This window comes from Periplaneta americana, chromosome 3, assembly GCF_040183065.1.
Source record: "Periplaneta americana isolate PAMFEO1 chromosome 3, P.americana_PAMFEO1_priV1, whole genome shotgun sequence".
Lineage (NCBI taxonomy): Eukaryota > Metazoa > Arthropoda > Insecta > Blattodea > Blattidae > Periplaneta > Periplaneta americana.
Window position 1 is genome coordinate 44,720,224 of NC_091119.1, and position 17,927 is coordinate 44,738,150.

General features: G+C 36.1%; 1 protein-coding gene across 3 annotated transcripts in view; it reads right to left on the bottom strand.

Moving 5' to 3' along the window:
* Positions 1 to 17,927, bottom strand: part of Pcyt2 (Phosphocholine cytidylyltransferase 2) — a 42,919-nt gene that overhangs the window by 17,514 nt on the left and 7,478 nt on the right. Inside the window, exon 1 of one of the 3 annotated variants that reach the window (XM_069820407.1) lies at positions 11,665 to 11,808. The exons of the other annotated variants lie outside the window; for them this stretch is intronic. Coding sequence (XP_069676508.1) covers positions 11,665 to 11,739 — 75 coding nt within the window. The 5' untranslated portion in view covers positions 11,740 to 11,808. Of the gene's footprint in view, positions 1 to 11,664; positions 11,809 to 17,927 lie in introns of those variants that run through there. 3 annotated transcript variants of the gene reach the window in all.

Consider the following 17,927-nt stretch of genomic DNA (forward strand, 5'->3'; position numbering starts at 1 on the left):
GTGAAGAAATTTCGTACAACTAGATCAGTACTGGATAAGAAACGAACATATGTGAAGCATGATCTCACTGAGATCATCATCGTCCTTGCAGGTATTAGGCCTAGTGGCCTGTTATGGTCTCCGTCCATCTTTTCAGAGGGCATCCCAAAGATCGTCTTCCATGTGGTATATAGCAGAGAATTTGTCTTGGGAATCTGGAACGGTCCATTCTATTGGCATGGTTAAGCCATTTTTGTCTATAGTGGTTGAGATGTTCATAAATAGGTGTAATTTTCAATTCTTTTGTAATTACTTCATTCCTTTTGTAATCAAGCAAGCTGTAGCTGGCAGTCCTCCTTAGAAATCTCATTTCCGCAGTTGTTAGGCACATAAATGTCCTACTAATCGGTTGCTAGCTGAGGAGTAGTAAGTTCAGTGGTAGGGTTGCCATCTTATAGCCTCTGAACCGGCTTTGGGATCTCACTGAGATGTTAGATGAAATTGGCCACCAACTAGAGAGAACTCCTACAACATCACCCCACCATGTAGCTCAGCAGGTATGGGTGTCACAGTCTTCAGTGATAAGAGGTAACAAACAATTAAAATCAAAACCTTACAAAATTTGTGTAGTACAGAAGTTAACGGAATCCGATTATTATTAGAGCAGACTTAGGTTTTGCATGTGGTTCCAACAGTCAGAGTATGATGGACTACTTGATCCCACCTTAATTTTTTATAGCATGGTTCTACCTCAGTGGTTAAAAGTAAAAAGTAAATAACTCATATTCACTTGAACTCAAAATATCCTGTACGAAATTTGGGCCATTTCGGACAATGAACTGCGGCAAGTTGTTGGACATGTATTCAGGAAATGTACAGCCTGCCAGATATCACAAGGACACCTTTTCGAACATGAATTGTGAATTCGGTAAGTACATAATTACGCAATACTAACCGCAAAAGCGTGGAACAAATCCTCCACATATGGTAGCGTCGTTACATGTTAATCAGCCACCGTGAGTGTGATTAGAAATCTAGCCCTGGCTGGTTTACCCTGTATCAGCTCTTTTTACAATAGGCTATATTCAGATCTGTACAGTCGAATTAACAAAGTGTTGGTCTCCCACAAAGATAAGCTGCAAGACTCCCTCACCAGTGCTTTCAATAACACTTGTGTAAATAACAAATGACATTCTTCCAAACAACAACGATGATGATGATGATGATGATGATGATGATGATGATGATGATGAACTAATTCTTTAAACCACAAGGAAGGAGAAAAATGTGGACACACCAAGACTGAGATGGTTAGACCAATAATGTTCCAATGGGGACAGAATGGACCAATTGGCTCATGTTCTGCTAATAATGATGATGATGTTTAATGGTAATAATTTGTCTCACTATCATCCCAACATCACTGTAAACAGCTGATGGATAAACACCATATCTGTACCTTCTCTTCTGGTCACATTCTGTCTCTTCTTATAATTTATTGTAAAAATTTGGCAGCTTTTTCAATGACACTTGAAATAATTATTTATAATGCCCTAACAAATGACTTAAAAAATAATAATGTAATGAACAGTACACCAATGTATGATCTCTGTTAATAACCCGAAATGCGAATGGAAGTCATCCCAGATCTCAAGCATTAGAAACATCACATATTTTATAAATATTACAGACTTCAGAATAATACTTTTCGACTACAGAAATATTAGGGTGTTCTGTCCTTCTTAGACCAATTTATTCAAGCTGGCGTCCTGAATGGATGAATGACTGACTTAATAAACAAGATAGAGTGGAAAACTTCTGTCTGTTCAATTCATTAACATCCGACTCTTCTAACAAACATGTTTCATGTGTTACTACAGTGTAATGGTACTGGATGTCGTGATCCTCAGGTCACAAGTTCAAGTTCTTTAGAGATAAGTGTTACTCTTATCATAAAATTTGTCACTACAACATGACAGAAATTTCTCATGGACTTTTTAACCCTTTATCCCGACCTTTAGTAAGAAAGGAAGCTATTACCAAGTGAGACTTAAGTCTACGAAGCCATAAAATCAGTTTTAAAATCACTTTCCTAAGTATTCTGATACATGCATTGTGTGAAACTTCCGGGAAACTTTACCTATTCCACACGCACAGAAAGAGGAGTCAGGTACATCATATGAAGTTAAAGGCGTATTCAACAGATAGTAAACACGTGGCTATCGTAAACAAGTATGAAAACAAATGTCATGCAGTGTACACAGTTCTAAAAATTCACCTGTCACCGTGGAACCTGTGCCAAGACAACAATGTAACATTGTAAACATCAACAGGCGTAATACGCGCATTAACCCCCATTACCAGTGCACCACACGACTTCTGCCAGAGGTCAAACACACAAACAGTTAAGGCACTAGTATTTTTAATTTGTGGGATGAGAGGTCAGTTCGGTAGGGAGAGCTTTTAATCAAAACGAGTAGTTTCCTTTCTTCCTTCCTCACACCACTGAAATTCATTTCGAAATTAATTTTATTAGTAGAAAAGAAAAATATATACACAGCATACAATTCACTTATATTTGTGTCCCATCAAGACACCAAGTAAACATACACAAAATGAAAACGAAATTTAAGAAATTAATTCTAAAAAATAGTCAGTTTAACAGTGACAAGAGAAGTTGTGGAGTGATTGCTAAGAGAAAATTGTAAGCTAAATATAATAATTAAAATAATGAGTGAATTGGATTGGAAGTAACCTGAAACGAATTTAGTTGGATTTTCAATATTTGTATTGGGAGGGAGTGGCAGAAGAGTGACAACTTTCATGGGCCCTAGTCCATCTTATAGAGAAATTATTTTCTACGAAATAAAGTTTCAGGATAATTTTTAAGAACACAATCAAAGCAAATGCCCATTCAGCTTTTTAATCTGTCAAGTCATTCATAAGACATAATGGCTCCTACTTGGTAAAAGGTAAAGTTATCTCCTTTAGACGCCATGAAGGCATATGGGGACATGACTTCGGCACTAGAATGAGGTGGTATGATTGGCACCATGTTCGGACAGACTTTTACCCCTGAGAAAAACTCGGTATCAGTACTCAATCTAACAGTATAATGAATGAATCCTGGGCTTATTCCGGAAGTTTCGTAAAAGAGAAAAATTTCGTCACTACCCAATATTGAACCCAGAACCTTCCAGTGCGTAACCAGATGCTCTACCAACGGAACTATCCAGTTGCCCCTATTCCGAATATTACTATTTATTTTTATTGTGAGGAACAAGTACTAAGAGACTAATTTTGTCAAATAAATTTTTATGTCTGTACTTTGTTCATACCTTGCATAGTTGATTATCACTAAACGCGGAACTTCATGCAACTGCATGTTTTTATTGATTTAGCATAATGAAAAAGTGATCATGACTTTAATGTTTGAATGAAGCCAACTTTATTTTGCATAAATGCATATTTCGAGGGTGTTCCCTTTTAAATGCATATAATAACATCTTTCCTTGTTTTGACCGATTTATCTAATTTCAAAATTTCTTTATGATAAAAATAAGAATAATTTCCAAGAAATATAAAAATTATCAAAAAGAAAACCAATAATTATTTAATTACTGTTGAGGGCATCAAATTGCTGCGCTAACAATGAATACTTGTCCCTAGTGCATAAGTTGGGTCGTTTTCCACTTCAACATGAGGCTGGCTGCTCTCTATGTACATACTAGTCGTGTTTTTTTTTTTTTTTCTGGAGCTAGAGCAAAAGTACACATCGCCTAGATGTTATTCAGACTTTTATCACCTTTTACTGTGATTTAGTATAACTAAAAATGAATGTATTTTTATACACCTGCGATAATAAAGTCACGTATTGTTGAGGTAATGGAACTGCTGCTAAGACAATGCGCTCTGCTTTCATAGAAACAAAACTGAATGTATTTAAACACTGCGACAATTAAGTCTCGTGGAGTGTAAATAATAAACAATAAATAATAAATAATAGACAATAAAGTCACGTATTGTTGAGGTAATGGAACTGCTGCTAAGACAATGCGCTCTGCTTTCATAGAAACAAAACTGAATGTATTTAAACACTGCGACAATTAAGTCTCGTGGAGTGTAAACAATAAATAATAAATAATAGACAATAAAGTCACGTATTGTTGAGGTAATGGAACTGCTGCGAAGACAATGCGCTCTGATATCATAGAAACAAAACTGAATGTATTTAAACACTGCAACAATTAAGTCTCTTGGGGTGTAAATTTTCATTTCAACAAATTTTTCTGCACAATCAAGCAGAGAACCAGTACATGATCGATCTGCTTACAAGTTTAACTGCCGACATGCCAAAGGGAAAAAAGTAGCAGAAAAGATTTATTGAAGAAATGGGCTTCTGAAGACAAATGTTCCGTCGCGCGGGGTGACTTTGTGCCATGAGGGTGACTTTGTGCCATTCGCGCATTTCATAAAAAAAAACGTAAGGAAGTAGTCTTTAAAACCGTCACAAGGTTTTAAAGACTACTAAATGTAAGGAAGTAGACCTTAAAACCTTGCCACGGTCTTAAAGAATACTTCCATACGTTTTTCGCGAATGGCACAAAATCACCCTCATGGCACAAAGTCACCCCTCACGACGGTTTTTCTATTTATGGGAAAATTGTCTTCTGTGCCATATGGCTTCTTAACACGTATTACTTTAAATTATTTTCATTTATGATGTACTATTAAACTCCTACTGCATATACTTCAATTTTTAGCGCATATTTTAATAGTTTTAGTGCATAGTTGCATGCATATTTTCAGGTTTTTAGTGCATAAAGTTCCGTGGTCTAATTATTACATTTGAATGTTCCTATATACAATTTCTTAAAAATTTCACATCATCATAATTGTTGTATACAATATCATGTATATTTCTCATATATTTTTTAAGCAATAAAAAAAATGTGTTATGAAGGTGACATACTGTCTCATTAGGTGTACGTACATTTTACACATTTTGCGACAATTCAATTCTTTTATCATGTTACAAATTATCATTTACAGTTCATTTTTTTAACTATTATTCAAAAGGCATACGCAGATATAATCATTTAATAAGCATTCAAACATGAATTTTTGTTATCTGAATTACACGAAATACAGTAGAGGAGGCAAGATCTGTCCTGTGACCTTATCATGTGCCATGGCTAAGATAAGTTCTAGACGGAACTTCCGTGTTGGTAGATTCGTATAATATTAACCTTCATGAAACAAACTCTTTCTGATAGCTCATTTTTTCTCCTCTCGTACAGTTCACACACCAGGTCTCGCCTCCTAGCTATATATTATTATGCATTCTTTACAATCCCAAAATTAAGACATCTGACTTATTATACGGAGTAAGTAGACGAACATACATAATTTTTTTACAAATTAAAAGAAAATATGAAAGTGAGACAAGATTATAGGTGGAATCAATATTAGACAAAATAATGTCAAATAATAGGAGATGGAGTGAACATTTAGAAAGGATGGCAGAAAATAGACTATCCTCAGCAACTATAAGATACACTCTGAAGGGAGAAAATGGATTTGGTAGGCCCAGGAAGAAATGGACATTGGAAAATGCAAAGTAGCCTACACCTTGAAGAGAAGATGAAGAAGAAATACTTTGATTTTTAAAAATCGGAATTTAAAAGTGATGTAAATATTAAAGTGTATGAGTAACGTACTGAAATTCCTTCCATTCTAAACCTTTAACACCTTGCTTCAGTGAATCATCACGCATAACAAACATGTTTACAAGATATGGCAAATCCCTGAACAATGCACACTCTTTTCCCTGTTCCTTAATGTAGTTGCTCTGCTATATAGACTCGAGCTTTAAAAATTTGAAAAACTTGTAGCAAAAATAGAAACAATTCTATATATAATGCTTCACTTCCCTTAGCTACAAACTTTTCCACTGATACTAAGTGATTCGTCTCATTTATCAGATTATTCTATGTACTATAGTCACGAAGAAAATTGTCTGACGATTATTTCACTGTGTACTATGATAAAAAAGAGAGCCATTCACTTTTTACTAAAATTATTCCATGTAAGTTAGTGTAAATCATTCCCAGATATGAACAATGAACATGAACAAAATCCATCCAAAAGTTTATGAGAAACTGCTATAGACAGACACATATCCAAACAATTTTTTCAATGTGGCATGTTAAAAACGCGTATTTCCGCAAAAATCTCAAACAGATTTTTTGCAGCATCACAATATCTCTTCTTACGACAAAAAAGACTAATATAGCACATCAAGTTCTGTCAAAATTAATTCTATTGCCCATGATCAATTTTATATGTAACAATACATGGAACGTTTACTAAAATAAGAAACAAAGAACTTATTTAAAAAATGAAATTAACGCCACAAAATGAACAAGTTACTGGAATACAGTAGCGGAATTTGAAGTCATCATTGGTAAAATAAGCACTTCTTCCTCTGAATGATGCACTCATATAGAAGCCTCCCCATCCAATTAACACTGATCAAGGCCAAGTGCATAAGTGACGTGAATTTACTGCGTCTCGTCCATAGCCAATTACACCCTGTCAGAACATCTGGACGTTAGTGAAGGCACAATCGCTTTCTGCCCAACCTTATAACAAATGTGTTCCTGAAAGACTGTGCGGACATTTGTACAAAACGGGAATTTTGAATTCAACTACATGCACCCTCTGCAAAAAAAAAAATAAATAAATAAATAAAATAAAGAATCCACTATGAACAAGGGTCACCTACTGATATGTGAAGTTTAACCAAGCAGTAGTGACACCAGCAATCTCATTTTTTTTTCTGGGATGGGAGGGATATTCAGGTGTGCAAAACTTCAACAAGATGGTCAAGCACAGTGACATTACATGGGTGAGAATGGCCCACAAATTTTACATGAAGTCCCCTACCAGAGACAGAGTCGTCTTCTTCTTCTTCTTCCTCATCGTTTGGACTATTTAATCAGTTCCGTCTCCATGTACTCCAGACCATCTGTTCTTTGGCCTACTCAGGTTTCTTCTGCCTTTAAATAGATATTTTTAGGCCATTTCAGGGATTCTCATTTCCTTCATCCTGTCTATATGTTGTCAATTTTTCCTGTTCTTGTTCATTATTTCATTCAGTTCTCCTATTTCTAATTCTTGTAGAATATTGCTATTTTTTTTTCTCAAGTTTTGTATATGTAGATTTGAGGTATCTCATTTCTGCTGGTTGTATTCTGGATTAAGTTCCATGTTTCTGATCCATACATAGGAGTTGGTATTACCTTAGACATTTTTTTTAACTTTGTTATATAACGACATTGTATCAACTACGAGGTTATTTAGCGTCGATGGAATTTTGCGAGATGAGGCCGAGGATTCGCCATTGATTACCTGACATTTGCCTTACACTTAGGGAAAACCTCGGAAAACACCCAACCAGGTAATCAGCCCAAGCGGGAATCGAACCCGCGCCCGAACGCAACTCCGGATCGGCAGGCAAGCGCCTCAGCCGACAGAGCTACGCCGGTGGCCATTACCATAGATTTATAAAGCTTTACTATAGTCTTTCCTTGCTTAAGGTTTAAGTGTGAGTTATAATGTTCCTGTTATGTGATTAAATTTACTTATTTTATTATTTAAATCAATTTAATTTTGGTACGAAACACTGCACCCTAAATATTTTTAATGTGACACCTGATCAATTGAGTATCTAAGACACAGGCCTCCCATATTACTTCTCTAGCAGAGGACCATCCATTGTCTTCGGTTTGAAACCACAAACCTAAATTTCAACAGTCAGCATGGTGAATGCAAAACTATTGAGAATAATCAAATTGCCTCAAACTATAAGCCTGATGCCACTGGGAAATAAACAGTTACGATGAAGAAAATGTATAAAATGTTCATATTTTAGTCTCAATCACTCCCTCAAAAGGAAACATGCAACATTTTAGGATGCTTCTCTATTATACTAGGGAGACTATTGTTGAAAATAAAGTTATTTCAACTCCATGATGAATGTTTATATTCTAATCAAAGCAATTCAAGGTCATAAGAAATGAAGATTAGAGATCATTCAATGCTAAAATTTTTAAAATTAACACACAGAAACAAGATGCCGGAGGGAACTATATGTACAGATTCAGAAACAAAATTTGGGCCACTTGAATATTTCGAAAATTCAGGTGACCCAAATTTTGTTTCTGGATCTATACAAGGACTCTTACTCTTTTTATTCAATATCATATTTCTCATGTTAGTGGGGTTTCATAAGAAAGAAAATATATCTTCAGCACAAACTATGATCATGTTTAATATATATACAGAGCATTAACAACATCAAAATAACTGTTTTTACTACTTAATGATTTTATACATAGGTAAAACCAGGAGAGACCAAATACGAAATGAACGCATCAGAGAGGAATTGCAACAAGAACCAGTAGTCAAAAGAATAGAAGAACAGCAGTTGAGGTGGTATGGACATGTCCAAAGGATGGAGGAAGGAAGGAAGACAAGGCAGTTTGCAGAAGCTAAACCCCAGGGAAGTCGCCCGAAAGGGAGGCCAAGAATAATGTGGGAAGAAGTTATCAAGAAGATAGTCGAAAAAAGGGGAAAGTCAATTGCACAAATAGAACTTCTTACAGCTGACCGGGATCAATATAAGAAATGGATCAGAGGCAACCCCTCCACGCTGCTTAGGCAGCAATAAGGAGGTAGTGAAAGAAGAAGATTTCATATATATGACAGTGCAAGAACCCAAGAAGTTCGGAGCATATTTAATTAGTTACGTAAAAAAAAAAATAAATGTACCAAATATATTATAAATAACTGACAACTTCTGGACACACATCATTAGTGGCATTCAAATGCCAGAAAATAATACGACTTTTAAGAGAAAAAAATAAAGGTTACTTCAACATGTTTCTGTTGCTGATATTTAAAATTGTATCACTGATGTTATGTGTCTGAGGAAGAACAATATTGTTACATACCTACATATTAAGTCTGAGTAGTGAAATATGTTACTATGTATGCACTGGAGGGGAAAGAAACTGGCCGAACTACCCGATTATCTCCTGGCTCAGTTGCCTCACAAATGATGCCTTATTGGTGTCACGAGATTCCAACCAGTCTTCAGACTGTTGACTGAGCATACATGTTGATTAAATGAACACTGATTTTAACTATATCATTCATTTCCTGACTTGAACGAGGAAATGTGCAAGGTAGTGGTTGCTGATTATCTGAACATTTGAACCTCATAACCTTCAGAATGGTCGGCCTCAAGCGACTAGCCTTGAACCTCATTAAAAAAAAAAGCAAATAGTCTGCCACAGCACAGATGTTTCACTAAAATATGTTAGACATACTTTCTTATTAATTTATTTTAAAATAAATTTAAAATTGGAGCACTTTTTTAGTCTATTTCTATCAAGCAGGCCTATCAGACAACTGTTTTACAAAAGACCAAATAAAATGTGCTGATAATGCATGTTCTGTCTGAAAATTAAAATAGCCTATTTTGAAATTAACACACGTTTATAAAATGTTATAACTTCTCTTGCCTTTTTTCTATAATTCTACTATTTGATGTCGTCTTTGGTGGCGTAACAGTTACCATGCTAGCTGTTGAATCCGAGGTTCATGGGTTCAAAACTAGCCAAGAGTGATGGAATTTAATGTGTGATAAAATCCTTAGCATGGCTTCTAGGGAGGAAGTAAAATTGGAAGTCTGTATCACAGATTTACTGAATAACCTATGCAGTTCAAAGTGTCATTAAGAAACTACAACCACCACTATCAATAATTCTGCAATGCTTGGGAAGAGTGGCATAAGTCAGTTTCCGCAAACATTTTTTATTAATTTATTGACAACTTACAGAACATCTGCTCGTTTAGGAAAAGAAACATAAGTATTTCTCCCATTAAAATAATTCATACAGAAGAAAATCAAATCGACATAAACCAGTGTGAAGACAGTTTTTTTCCTTCTCCTGTAAAATTAACATTTTTGACTTGTGCCACTTTTCCCGAGCATTACAGAATTATTCTTTAATATGATAAAGTATTTACTGTATCTTAATTTTATTCAGCATGTTTTACACTCTTATATGCTCTACTGAAGAACCTGTTGTTTAAAAACATACTATTTTATTTTATTTTATTTTAATATATAATAATATTTTAAACTAAGAATTTCTTAGTAGATTCGGCCTACATATATTATTCAAGACAAACTGTAACGTGAAGAAAAATGCTGCATTGCATTACTTTTGTCTAACAACTTCAAAGTACTGATACAGTATGAGCAAAAATTCTAACACGTCGCTGCATATTTCCTGATTAAATGATTTCAGAATACTGAATACAAGTCTACCAAGTAGTTTAGATGGTATGCCGAAATTTTCAATATCAAGGATGATAAAAGAGTGATTTCTATCAAGTTCTCGAAATAATTTACTTTGCAGCATAACAGATATGCTACCGGTACTTTGTCGTCGTCGTCATCATCATCATCATCATCATGATCATCATGAGCCGTCATGTATTAGACCCCAGTGAATCTATTATGGTCTCGTGCCAGCATTCTTTAGGTTATCCTAAATTTCTTCGTCCTTTTGGAACATAAGATTTGTTTAGGCCATCTGGTACAATTCATCATATTAACATGCTCTTTCCATTGGAGCCTATTTTGCTGTTGATAATAGACGATAGGATCAAATTTAAGTTCTTTGAGGATATCTTCATTCTAACAGTGGTCAAGTAATGAACATCCTGCAGTTCTTTGCATGAAACACATTTCGGCTGTTGTTAATCATCTCTCATCACATTTTCTTATCATCTATGCCTCACTGCCATAAACTAGAACTAGCTCTGCAAGGGTTTTATATATCTTCAGTCTTGTATGTCTCTGTACTTGGGACTGTTTGAATACACTGTTAATAGTTCCGGTAATTTTTACAAATTTAGAAATTTTTAATCGTATCATTATCATTTATATATGATAAATTATAACCTAAATAATTAAATGAATTCACACGTTCTTACTTATTTATGGTTTTTAAGGAACCTGGAGGTTCATTGCCACCCTCACATAAGTCCACCATTGGTCCCTATTCACACGTTCTACTAATGAATTATTTATAATAATTATGCATGGAATTGAAACTTTTTCTAAAAACGCCATCACTTTACTTTCTTCAGTTGATATTTCTATGTTCAATTTTGAAGTGGTTATCCGTTAGTTATAAACTGCTCATCTTCTGATTTGGCAATAACAACTTGGTCATCAGCAAAAAGTAAAGTATCGAGACAAGTGTATCAGTTAAGTTGTATTCCAGCATGATGGCTTTGCCTCCAGATGTTGAGAATGTGGTTCATATATATAATAAACAATAGGGGTGAGAGGTCATAACCTTGTCGAACATCTTGATTTATCGAGATCCAATTAGAGAAGACTATAAAATTATTTATAAAAAAATCTTAATGTTCCTAACAAAACTGCATAAATTCCTAAATAAATACCACACAGTTGAGATTTTTATAGTTAACACATTTTTCTGTTAAACTACACGAGATTGACACATGCAAGACCAGGTGCCCATTAAACTGAATAACACAGTAGCTACGTACATATAGTGATGATACCCTAAAGCTTACCAGCAATCTTACTGAAGCTGCTCTCTTGCAAGGTCTCCTGGACTCGACTACAGAGTTATGCATCTTCAGGGACATTATCTTGGACAAACTATCACACCCACTACTACAACCCTTGCACACAGCATAAGTGAAACAATTCTCTGTGATAGCTGAGACATCTCTGGCCCCACCACATCGTCAATCAGAGGAGGGGCAAGATGAGTAAAGTGTAATCATATCACCATGCACTTTGACCCAACCCATATCTGTAACCACTGTTAGGGGACAAGCATATTATTTGCAATGACAATGTCTGTAAGGTAAACAATTAATAGGCCTTTAAAGTATAACCTTTCACCTTAATTAACTATGTGATTACTACACTTATGTAAACTCATTACATCAATATGCTTGGAATACAAAACTTATATATTTAACTAGTTTTCCTCCCATTTCTCTCCCAGATCATTTAAAGTAGCTAAAGTCTTGAAGATAGTAGAATTTCCTCCAGAACAGATTCCAAGCCAGGCAATCTAGTAATCGAGCTACATCTTATAGTATTTAGATAGATATGTCTAGAACATTTCCTCTATAAAAGTAGAACAGTTATTTTGCTGAGATTAAAGACTTTTAGCCTTGTTAGTAAACATCACGTAGATTATTATCACGTAAAGGTTAAGGTTGGAAAAACAGGGAGAAGGGGTTGTAAGTAGAAGTTGCCAGAATTTCTAACGCTCAAAACAGAACACTTAAAACTTCTTATACATTTTTTCACACTTATAAGCTTTTTCTGAAGTCCCAGCAAAATTCCTATACATTCCATGTTAATTTATTTCGGTTATATATTTTTCGTTTATATGTTTCTACACTTATACGATCGCATTTTAAACCCAGGAGATACAAAACACCAATTACACATTCTAAACTAATTTTGTTCGAAATTAGGTCTGCCATGATAATGTAAGAACGCGGAAATACAGCAAGATACTCTATTTTATTTCAAGGAGTGCAGTTCGGTGGCTCCTTTGAACACCCACTTACAGATGTATGACTTCCTACATAATCACCTCTGACAATTCCATCCTGTCCCCTCGTCTCAACATTGCACAGTAGCCAAAAATTCGCAAATGTCTGATGTCGGTAAAGCAAATCTAGGTAGGTACACTGGATTCCATTAATGCCATCTCGTTCTTAGCCGTACTGACAACGAAATTATATTCCCTATCTCCACCCCTACTGTGCACAAGTGGCTTGACTCGCCAGACTTGAGTATTCCAGTTTTCAGAAGTGGTGTTCATGATAGAGTAGTAGCTACACTATTGAGCTAGTTTGCGAAGTATGACAACATTTTAGAGTGCCACTGTTCGTAGGAATGTCTGTGTGGCTGTTGTATACATACTTACTAGCATAGCAATGGAAGGGGAATGAAGTACCGTCTGTAAACGCAACTTCAAAACTTGACGGCATTAACGGAATTGACTGTACATAATACAGGGTGCGTCAGAAAGAATGGATGGATTTCACAGGGCAAGAAAATTGTAAGGATTCATGAAATCAAACATTTATTGTTATCAACGGACTCACCAATACGCGCAGTTTATTTATGAAATACATCATCCATATGATGTCCTTGGCTTTCGATACAGGTATCGAGGTGTTTTCTGAAGTTCGCCATCACTTTCACAGTCATAGCTGATGGGATTGCCGCGATTTCTTTGCGAATCTCCGTCTTTAGTTCGTCCAGTGTATGTGGTCGATGTTTACAAACTTCCGCTTTCAAATGGCCCCAGAGAAAGAAGTCGCAGGGGGCGAGATCTGGCGAACATGCGGCCAAGGAATGTCGCCACGATGCGAGATGTGCCCTGGAAAGAGCTCTTGTAGGAGATTTATTGTTGGACACGCGGTGAGAAGAGTAGCCCCAACATGTTGAAATCAAATATCCTCATCATCAACAGTAAGCTTGTTCAAACTTGGTTGCAGGAAAATTCTTAGCGTATCAAGCACCTGTAATGATTACTGTACGGCCGTCGTCATCCTAAAAAAAGTAAGGCCCCCAAACACCAAATTCTGCTACAGCACACCAAACCGTAACTCTCTCACTGTGAAGAGATTTTTCGTGCAATTCATTAGGATTGGTTCCTGCCCAATAACGGAAATTCTGTTTATTGACACAGAAGGAGAGGTGAAAATGGGCTTCGTCACTGGTCAACAGAACGGTGGTAGGAGTCACGTTCGATAATACGCTAACAATAATCAACACGGTTCTTCCAATCTTCTGCATTAAATTGCTGCACAGCTGTCATCTTTAAAAATTGTGAAAATTAAGGTCTAGATGCAAAATGCATCTCACCGTAGTATTGAACAATCTCAGTGCAATAGCATGTTTGCAGGCTGATCGTTGAGGTGTCCGGACAACTGACTGTCTTACTGTCTCCACATTTGCAAGTGTATACGTGCTCCGTGGTCGTCCAGGTGATTTATTCTTTAATGTTGAACCTGTAGTACGAAATGAATGCGCTCACTGCAAAATTGTATTCCAAGTTGGAATCCTAGCGTGAAGTCCGATCTCGAAATGAGTTCTGAGCGGCGGTCACAGACTCTTCATTTTTTAAAAAATGTCTCTGCGATGAACGCATGTCGTACACAAGACCACTCCATGTTCTCAACTGAAACTGCATTCTCTTGCTGACATAACAGTCACAGTACCGTCCATTCCATCCCTCCCCTCGCTGAGTATCGATAGTTTTAAATCCATCCATTCTTTCTGACGCACTCTTTATAAGATTAATACTTGAAAAGGAAGGAAATTAGGGGAGGGGAGAAGGGGAAGATGGATTAAAGGGAGGACATAGAGGTTACTATACGACAAACGGATCTGAAATCTTGACCCAAATAACTTAGCTGTCCTTAGCAAACCTACTCCACACCACTCATACCCCACCCTTACTCAGCTCACTACAGAGGTCTAAAGGTCCTGCCAAGGAAAAGATAAGGACACCAAAGAAATAGGTGTTGTCACATTTCATAACTTCAAATTCTCACATTTATTCTGAGCAATTCTTAAAATATAATTGTTTTTTTTTATTACTAATGAACATATATTTTACTAATATTACATACAGATGCACACACCACGGATTCATAAGTGACATCAAAAGTGGAAGATTTAGCAAATTGGCAATCACTAAGTAGTATCTCAATTTGTGAACTAAACAGATAGTCAGGCTCAGGAAGGAGGTGGTGGTTCTGGATGGGGACAGTTCAGGGGAAGAAATGGTTGCAGAAAAGGAAGCAAATCAAGCAGTTTCGTTCACATATTTTCCAGGGTTTCAGATCCGTTTGTCATATAGTATGACGATGATTCACTTTCATTCACATCTGACACCATGCATTAATATGTAGTAATAAGTATTAATTTAGTGAATATTTCTTTAAAAAAATCTCCAACTGCAACAATATACATATATCACAAACACAACTCTCATAACAACCATGGTCATCTCTGTAATCTCTATAGTCGTATTATTATTATTTTATTTATTCATTAAAGACATCAGCTCAAAGAATTTGAGTGACCACAAGAGTCCTGAATACAATAAACATTTACAGTATAATGTGATTTGAAATATTAAAGAAAAAAGAAAGTTAATTGTTGAAGGCAAATAATATAAGTGGATTAATTGAAATAAAGATGAAGATGTAATATTTGAAGAGAATCCTTGATAATATTTATAAGAATAGACATTACATAATCGAAAGGAATGTGAAGTTCCTTAAGATAATTTCATGTGAATTTTGTAATTGAACCTCTACTGCCAAACAGCAAACCAATGACAGACCATTATTTAAGAGAGACATTGTACTTTTGAGAAAGATACGGCAGACAAGGTTTATATATAGACTTCTTCTCAATATCAACTTCGGTGGCTTGATTTAGGTTCCTTTCGAAACGGATAGTAGGGTCAAGAACAAGAGCCCCATTTTAAGCGTCCATTAATAGCAATAATGTCTGACCATCTGAAAGAACCATCTGATGATACACAATGTACTTCCTCATGAATCTCCCAATTTAAAGTTTTTAACGATGTTGCCAAAGCATGTCATACATGATGATGTCTAGCATTGATCAGCAGCTCGCCGTTACGGCATTGTCCAAGAACGTGTCCAAGTGTTTCAAGCTCACTACAGTCTGGATGACGGAAGCGGGTTGTGCTTAGAGTTCTGCCCAGTATTACGCGAACCGCCATAATATTGCTTGATATTTTTAAAGCACTGGTCCATTCTGAGGAAGATAGGCCCTTTCGATTGCTTACCCATGAGTTAGCTTTGGGGAGATCACTATAAACAATAACCCCTTTACTACGCAAGGTATGGTTTGTCCAAGCGTGGACTGCTTCATTTCTTAAGTGTTTACGAATTTTACGACCTGACCAGTTGATAGCATCAATAGTGGTGATATTCAATTTTGACAGAGCAGAAACTTTTTCGCTTACAAGGTCCCTAACGATGTGGAGATGGCGGTCATCAACACGAAGAAGAGTTTATTATTATTATTATTATTATTATTATTATTATTATTATTATTAGTGTTATTATTATTATTATTATTATTATTATTATTACTACTACTACTACTACTATTAACATCGTCTTATTTTCTATATTTCCGGTATACAAGTAGATATTTAGCTACCTTGGCTAGCATATGCACTTCCCAACCAAGAAGTATGTGGATCGACTCCCAATACAGGCAATGGAAGGGATTTAACTTCTGTTCACGAGACTGGGTGTTTGTCCCTTGTCATGTGCTGTCCTGTGTTGTCTCAGAGGTGGCCCTGTGTCATGGTGGTCACACGGACAAGGAGGCCCATAATGTGTCTTTCTAGTATTGGTCAATATATTCCCTCTTCTACATCGCACTGCATTGTAAATTGGTACGGAAGGAAGAGGTGAAATATGACGAAGAAAGAAAGCATAAGGAATATGTCGTCTTGCTATGATGGCAATGTCAGTATCAATGTGACCACTCAATATTCAAAGCTACTACTACTATTACTACTTAATGAGTCGCACAATATTGACTCAATTGCATGTCATCGCAATGTCTGACCTCCAGAAGGTCAGCACTTCATTTGATTGTGTGCCCTAGTTCATCAAAGAGCAACAAACTCGCATATCAGAGCATCAGTTCCACTACTGTTCTCAACCCTAACCATCATTCATTAACCTCATAGCAACCAGCCAATTTCAACACAGCAGCAGACAAATAATTGTGTAAGCACGAAAGGAAAAATTAATCATCTTGGCTATTTTCATTGCACTTAGGGTATTAGTTGAAATATCTGAACTGAGTTCTTCAGTAAGAATGTACGTAAACTAACCAATAGTCAAAATAAACAGTCACTTTTTTTAGTATGCCCATAAACCATATTCACCATCACCATTGTCATACTCGAAAAAAAAAAGTATGCTACATAAAAAACTTCAAGATTTGACAAACATTTCCTGTATTCAAGCAAGATAGTTTACAAAATAAATACAGTAGAACCTCAATTATCCATCACCCTATCAACCAATTGGTGGATTATCTGACTCTTTCTCTCCTTCTTTCTTTCTTTTTCTTTTTTTGCTGTAGAACAAAATATGAAGTCCTGTAGGCCTACATCATTAGTATTTTTTCTATAGAGAGATACTGCAAGCCTTTACTGTTACAGTCCACACCTGTGGAGTAATGGTTAGCGAGTCTGGCAGCGAAACCAGGTGGCCCGGGTTCGAATCTCTGTCGGGGCTAGTCATTTGGTTGAGGTTTTTTCCGGGGGTTTCCCTCAACCCAATATGAGCAAATGCTGGGTAACTATCAGTGCTGGTCCCTAGACTCATTTCACTGGCATTATCACCTTCATCTCATTCAGACGCTAAATAACCTAAGATGTTGATACAGTGTCGTAAAATAACCTACTAAAAAAAATTACCGTTATGCAGTACATGTACAGTAGTAGAAACGCTTTTGCCACTAGCAAGAGAAAAAGTTACTTGTGGGAGTGGGTGTTTTTCCCCTTACCTGCTTTCAAAGAAAAGTCCCAAGAACTTCCACACAATTGCAAATCCATGTACCATTCAGTCCTTATCCTTTGGACGTACTGTTTAAATTCTACGCAAAATGTCTTTCAAGATTGTCAGAAGAAAACATGTTGTGCTAAGTATCGAAAAGAAAAGTACAAACAATTGAGAGATTTGGAAAAGGAAAAACTGTGGCTCATGTCGCATCACAATACGAGATTTAC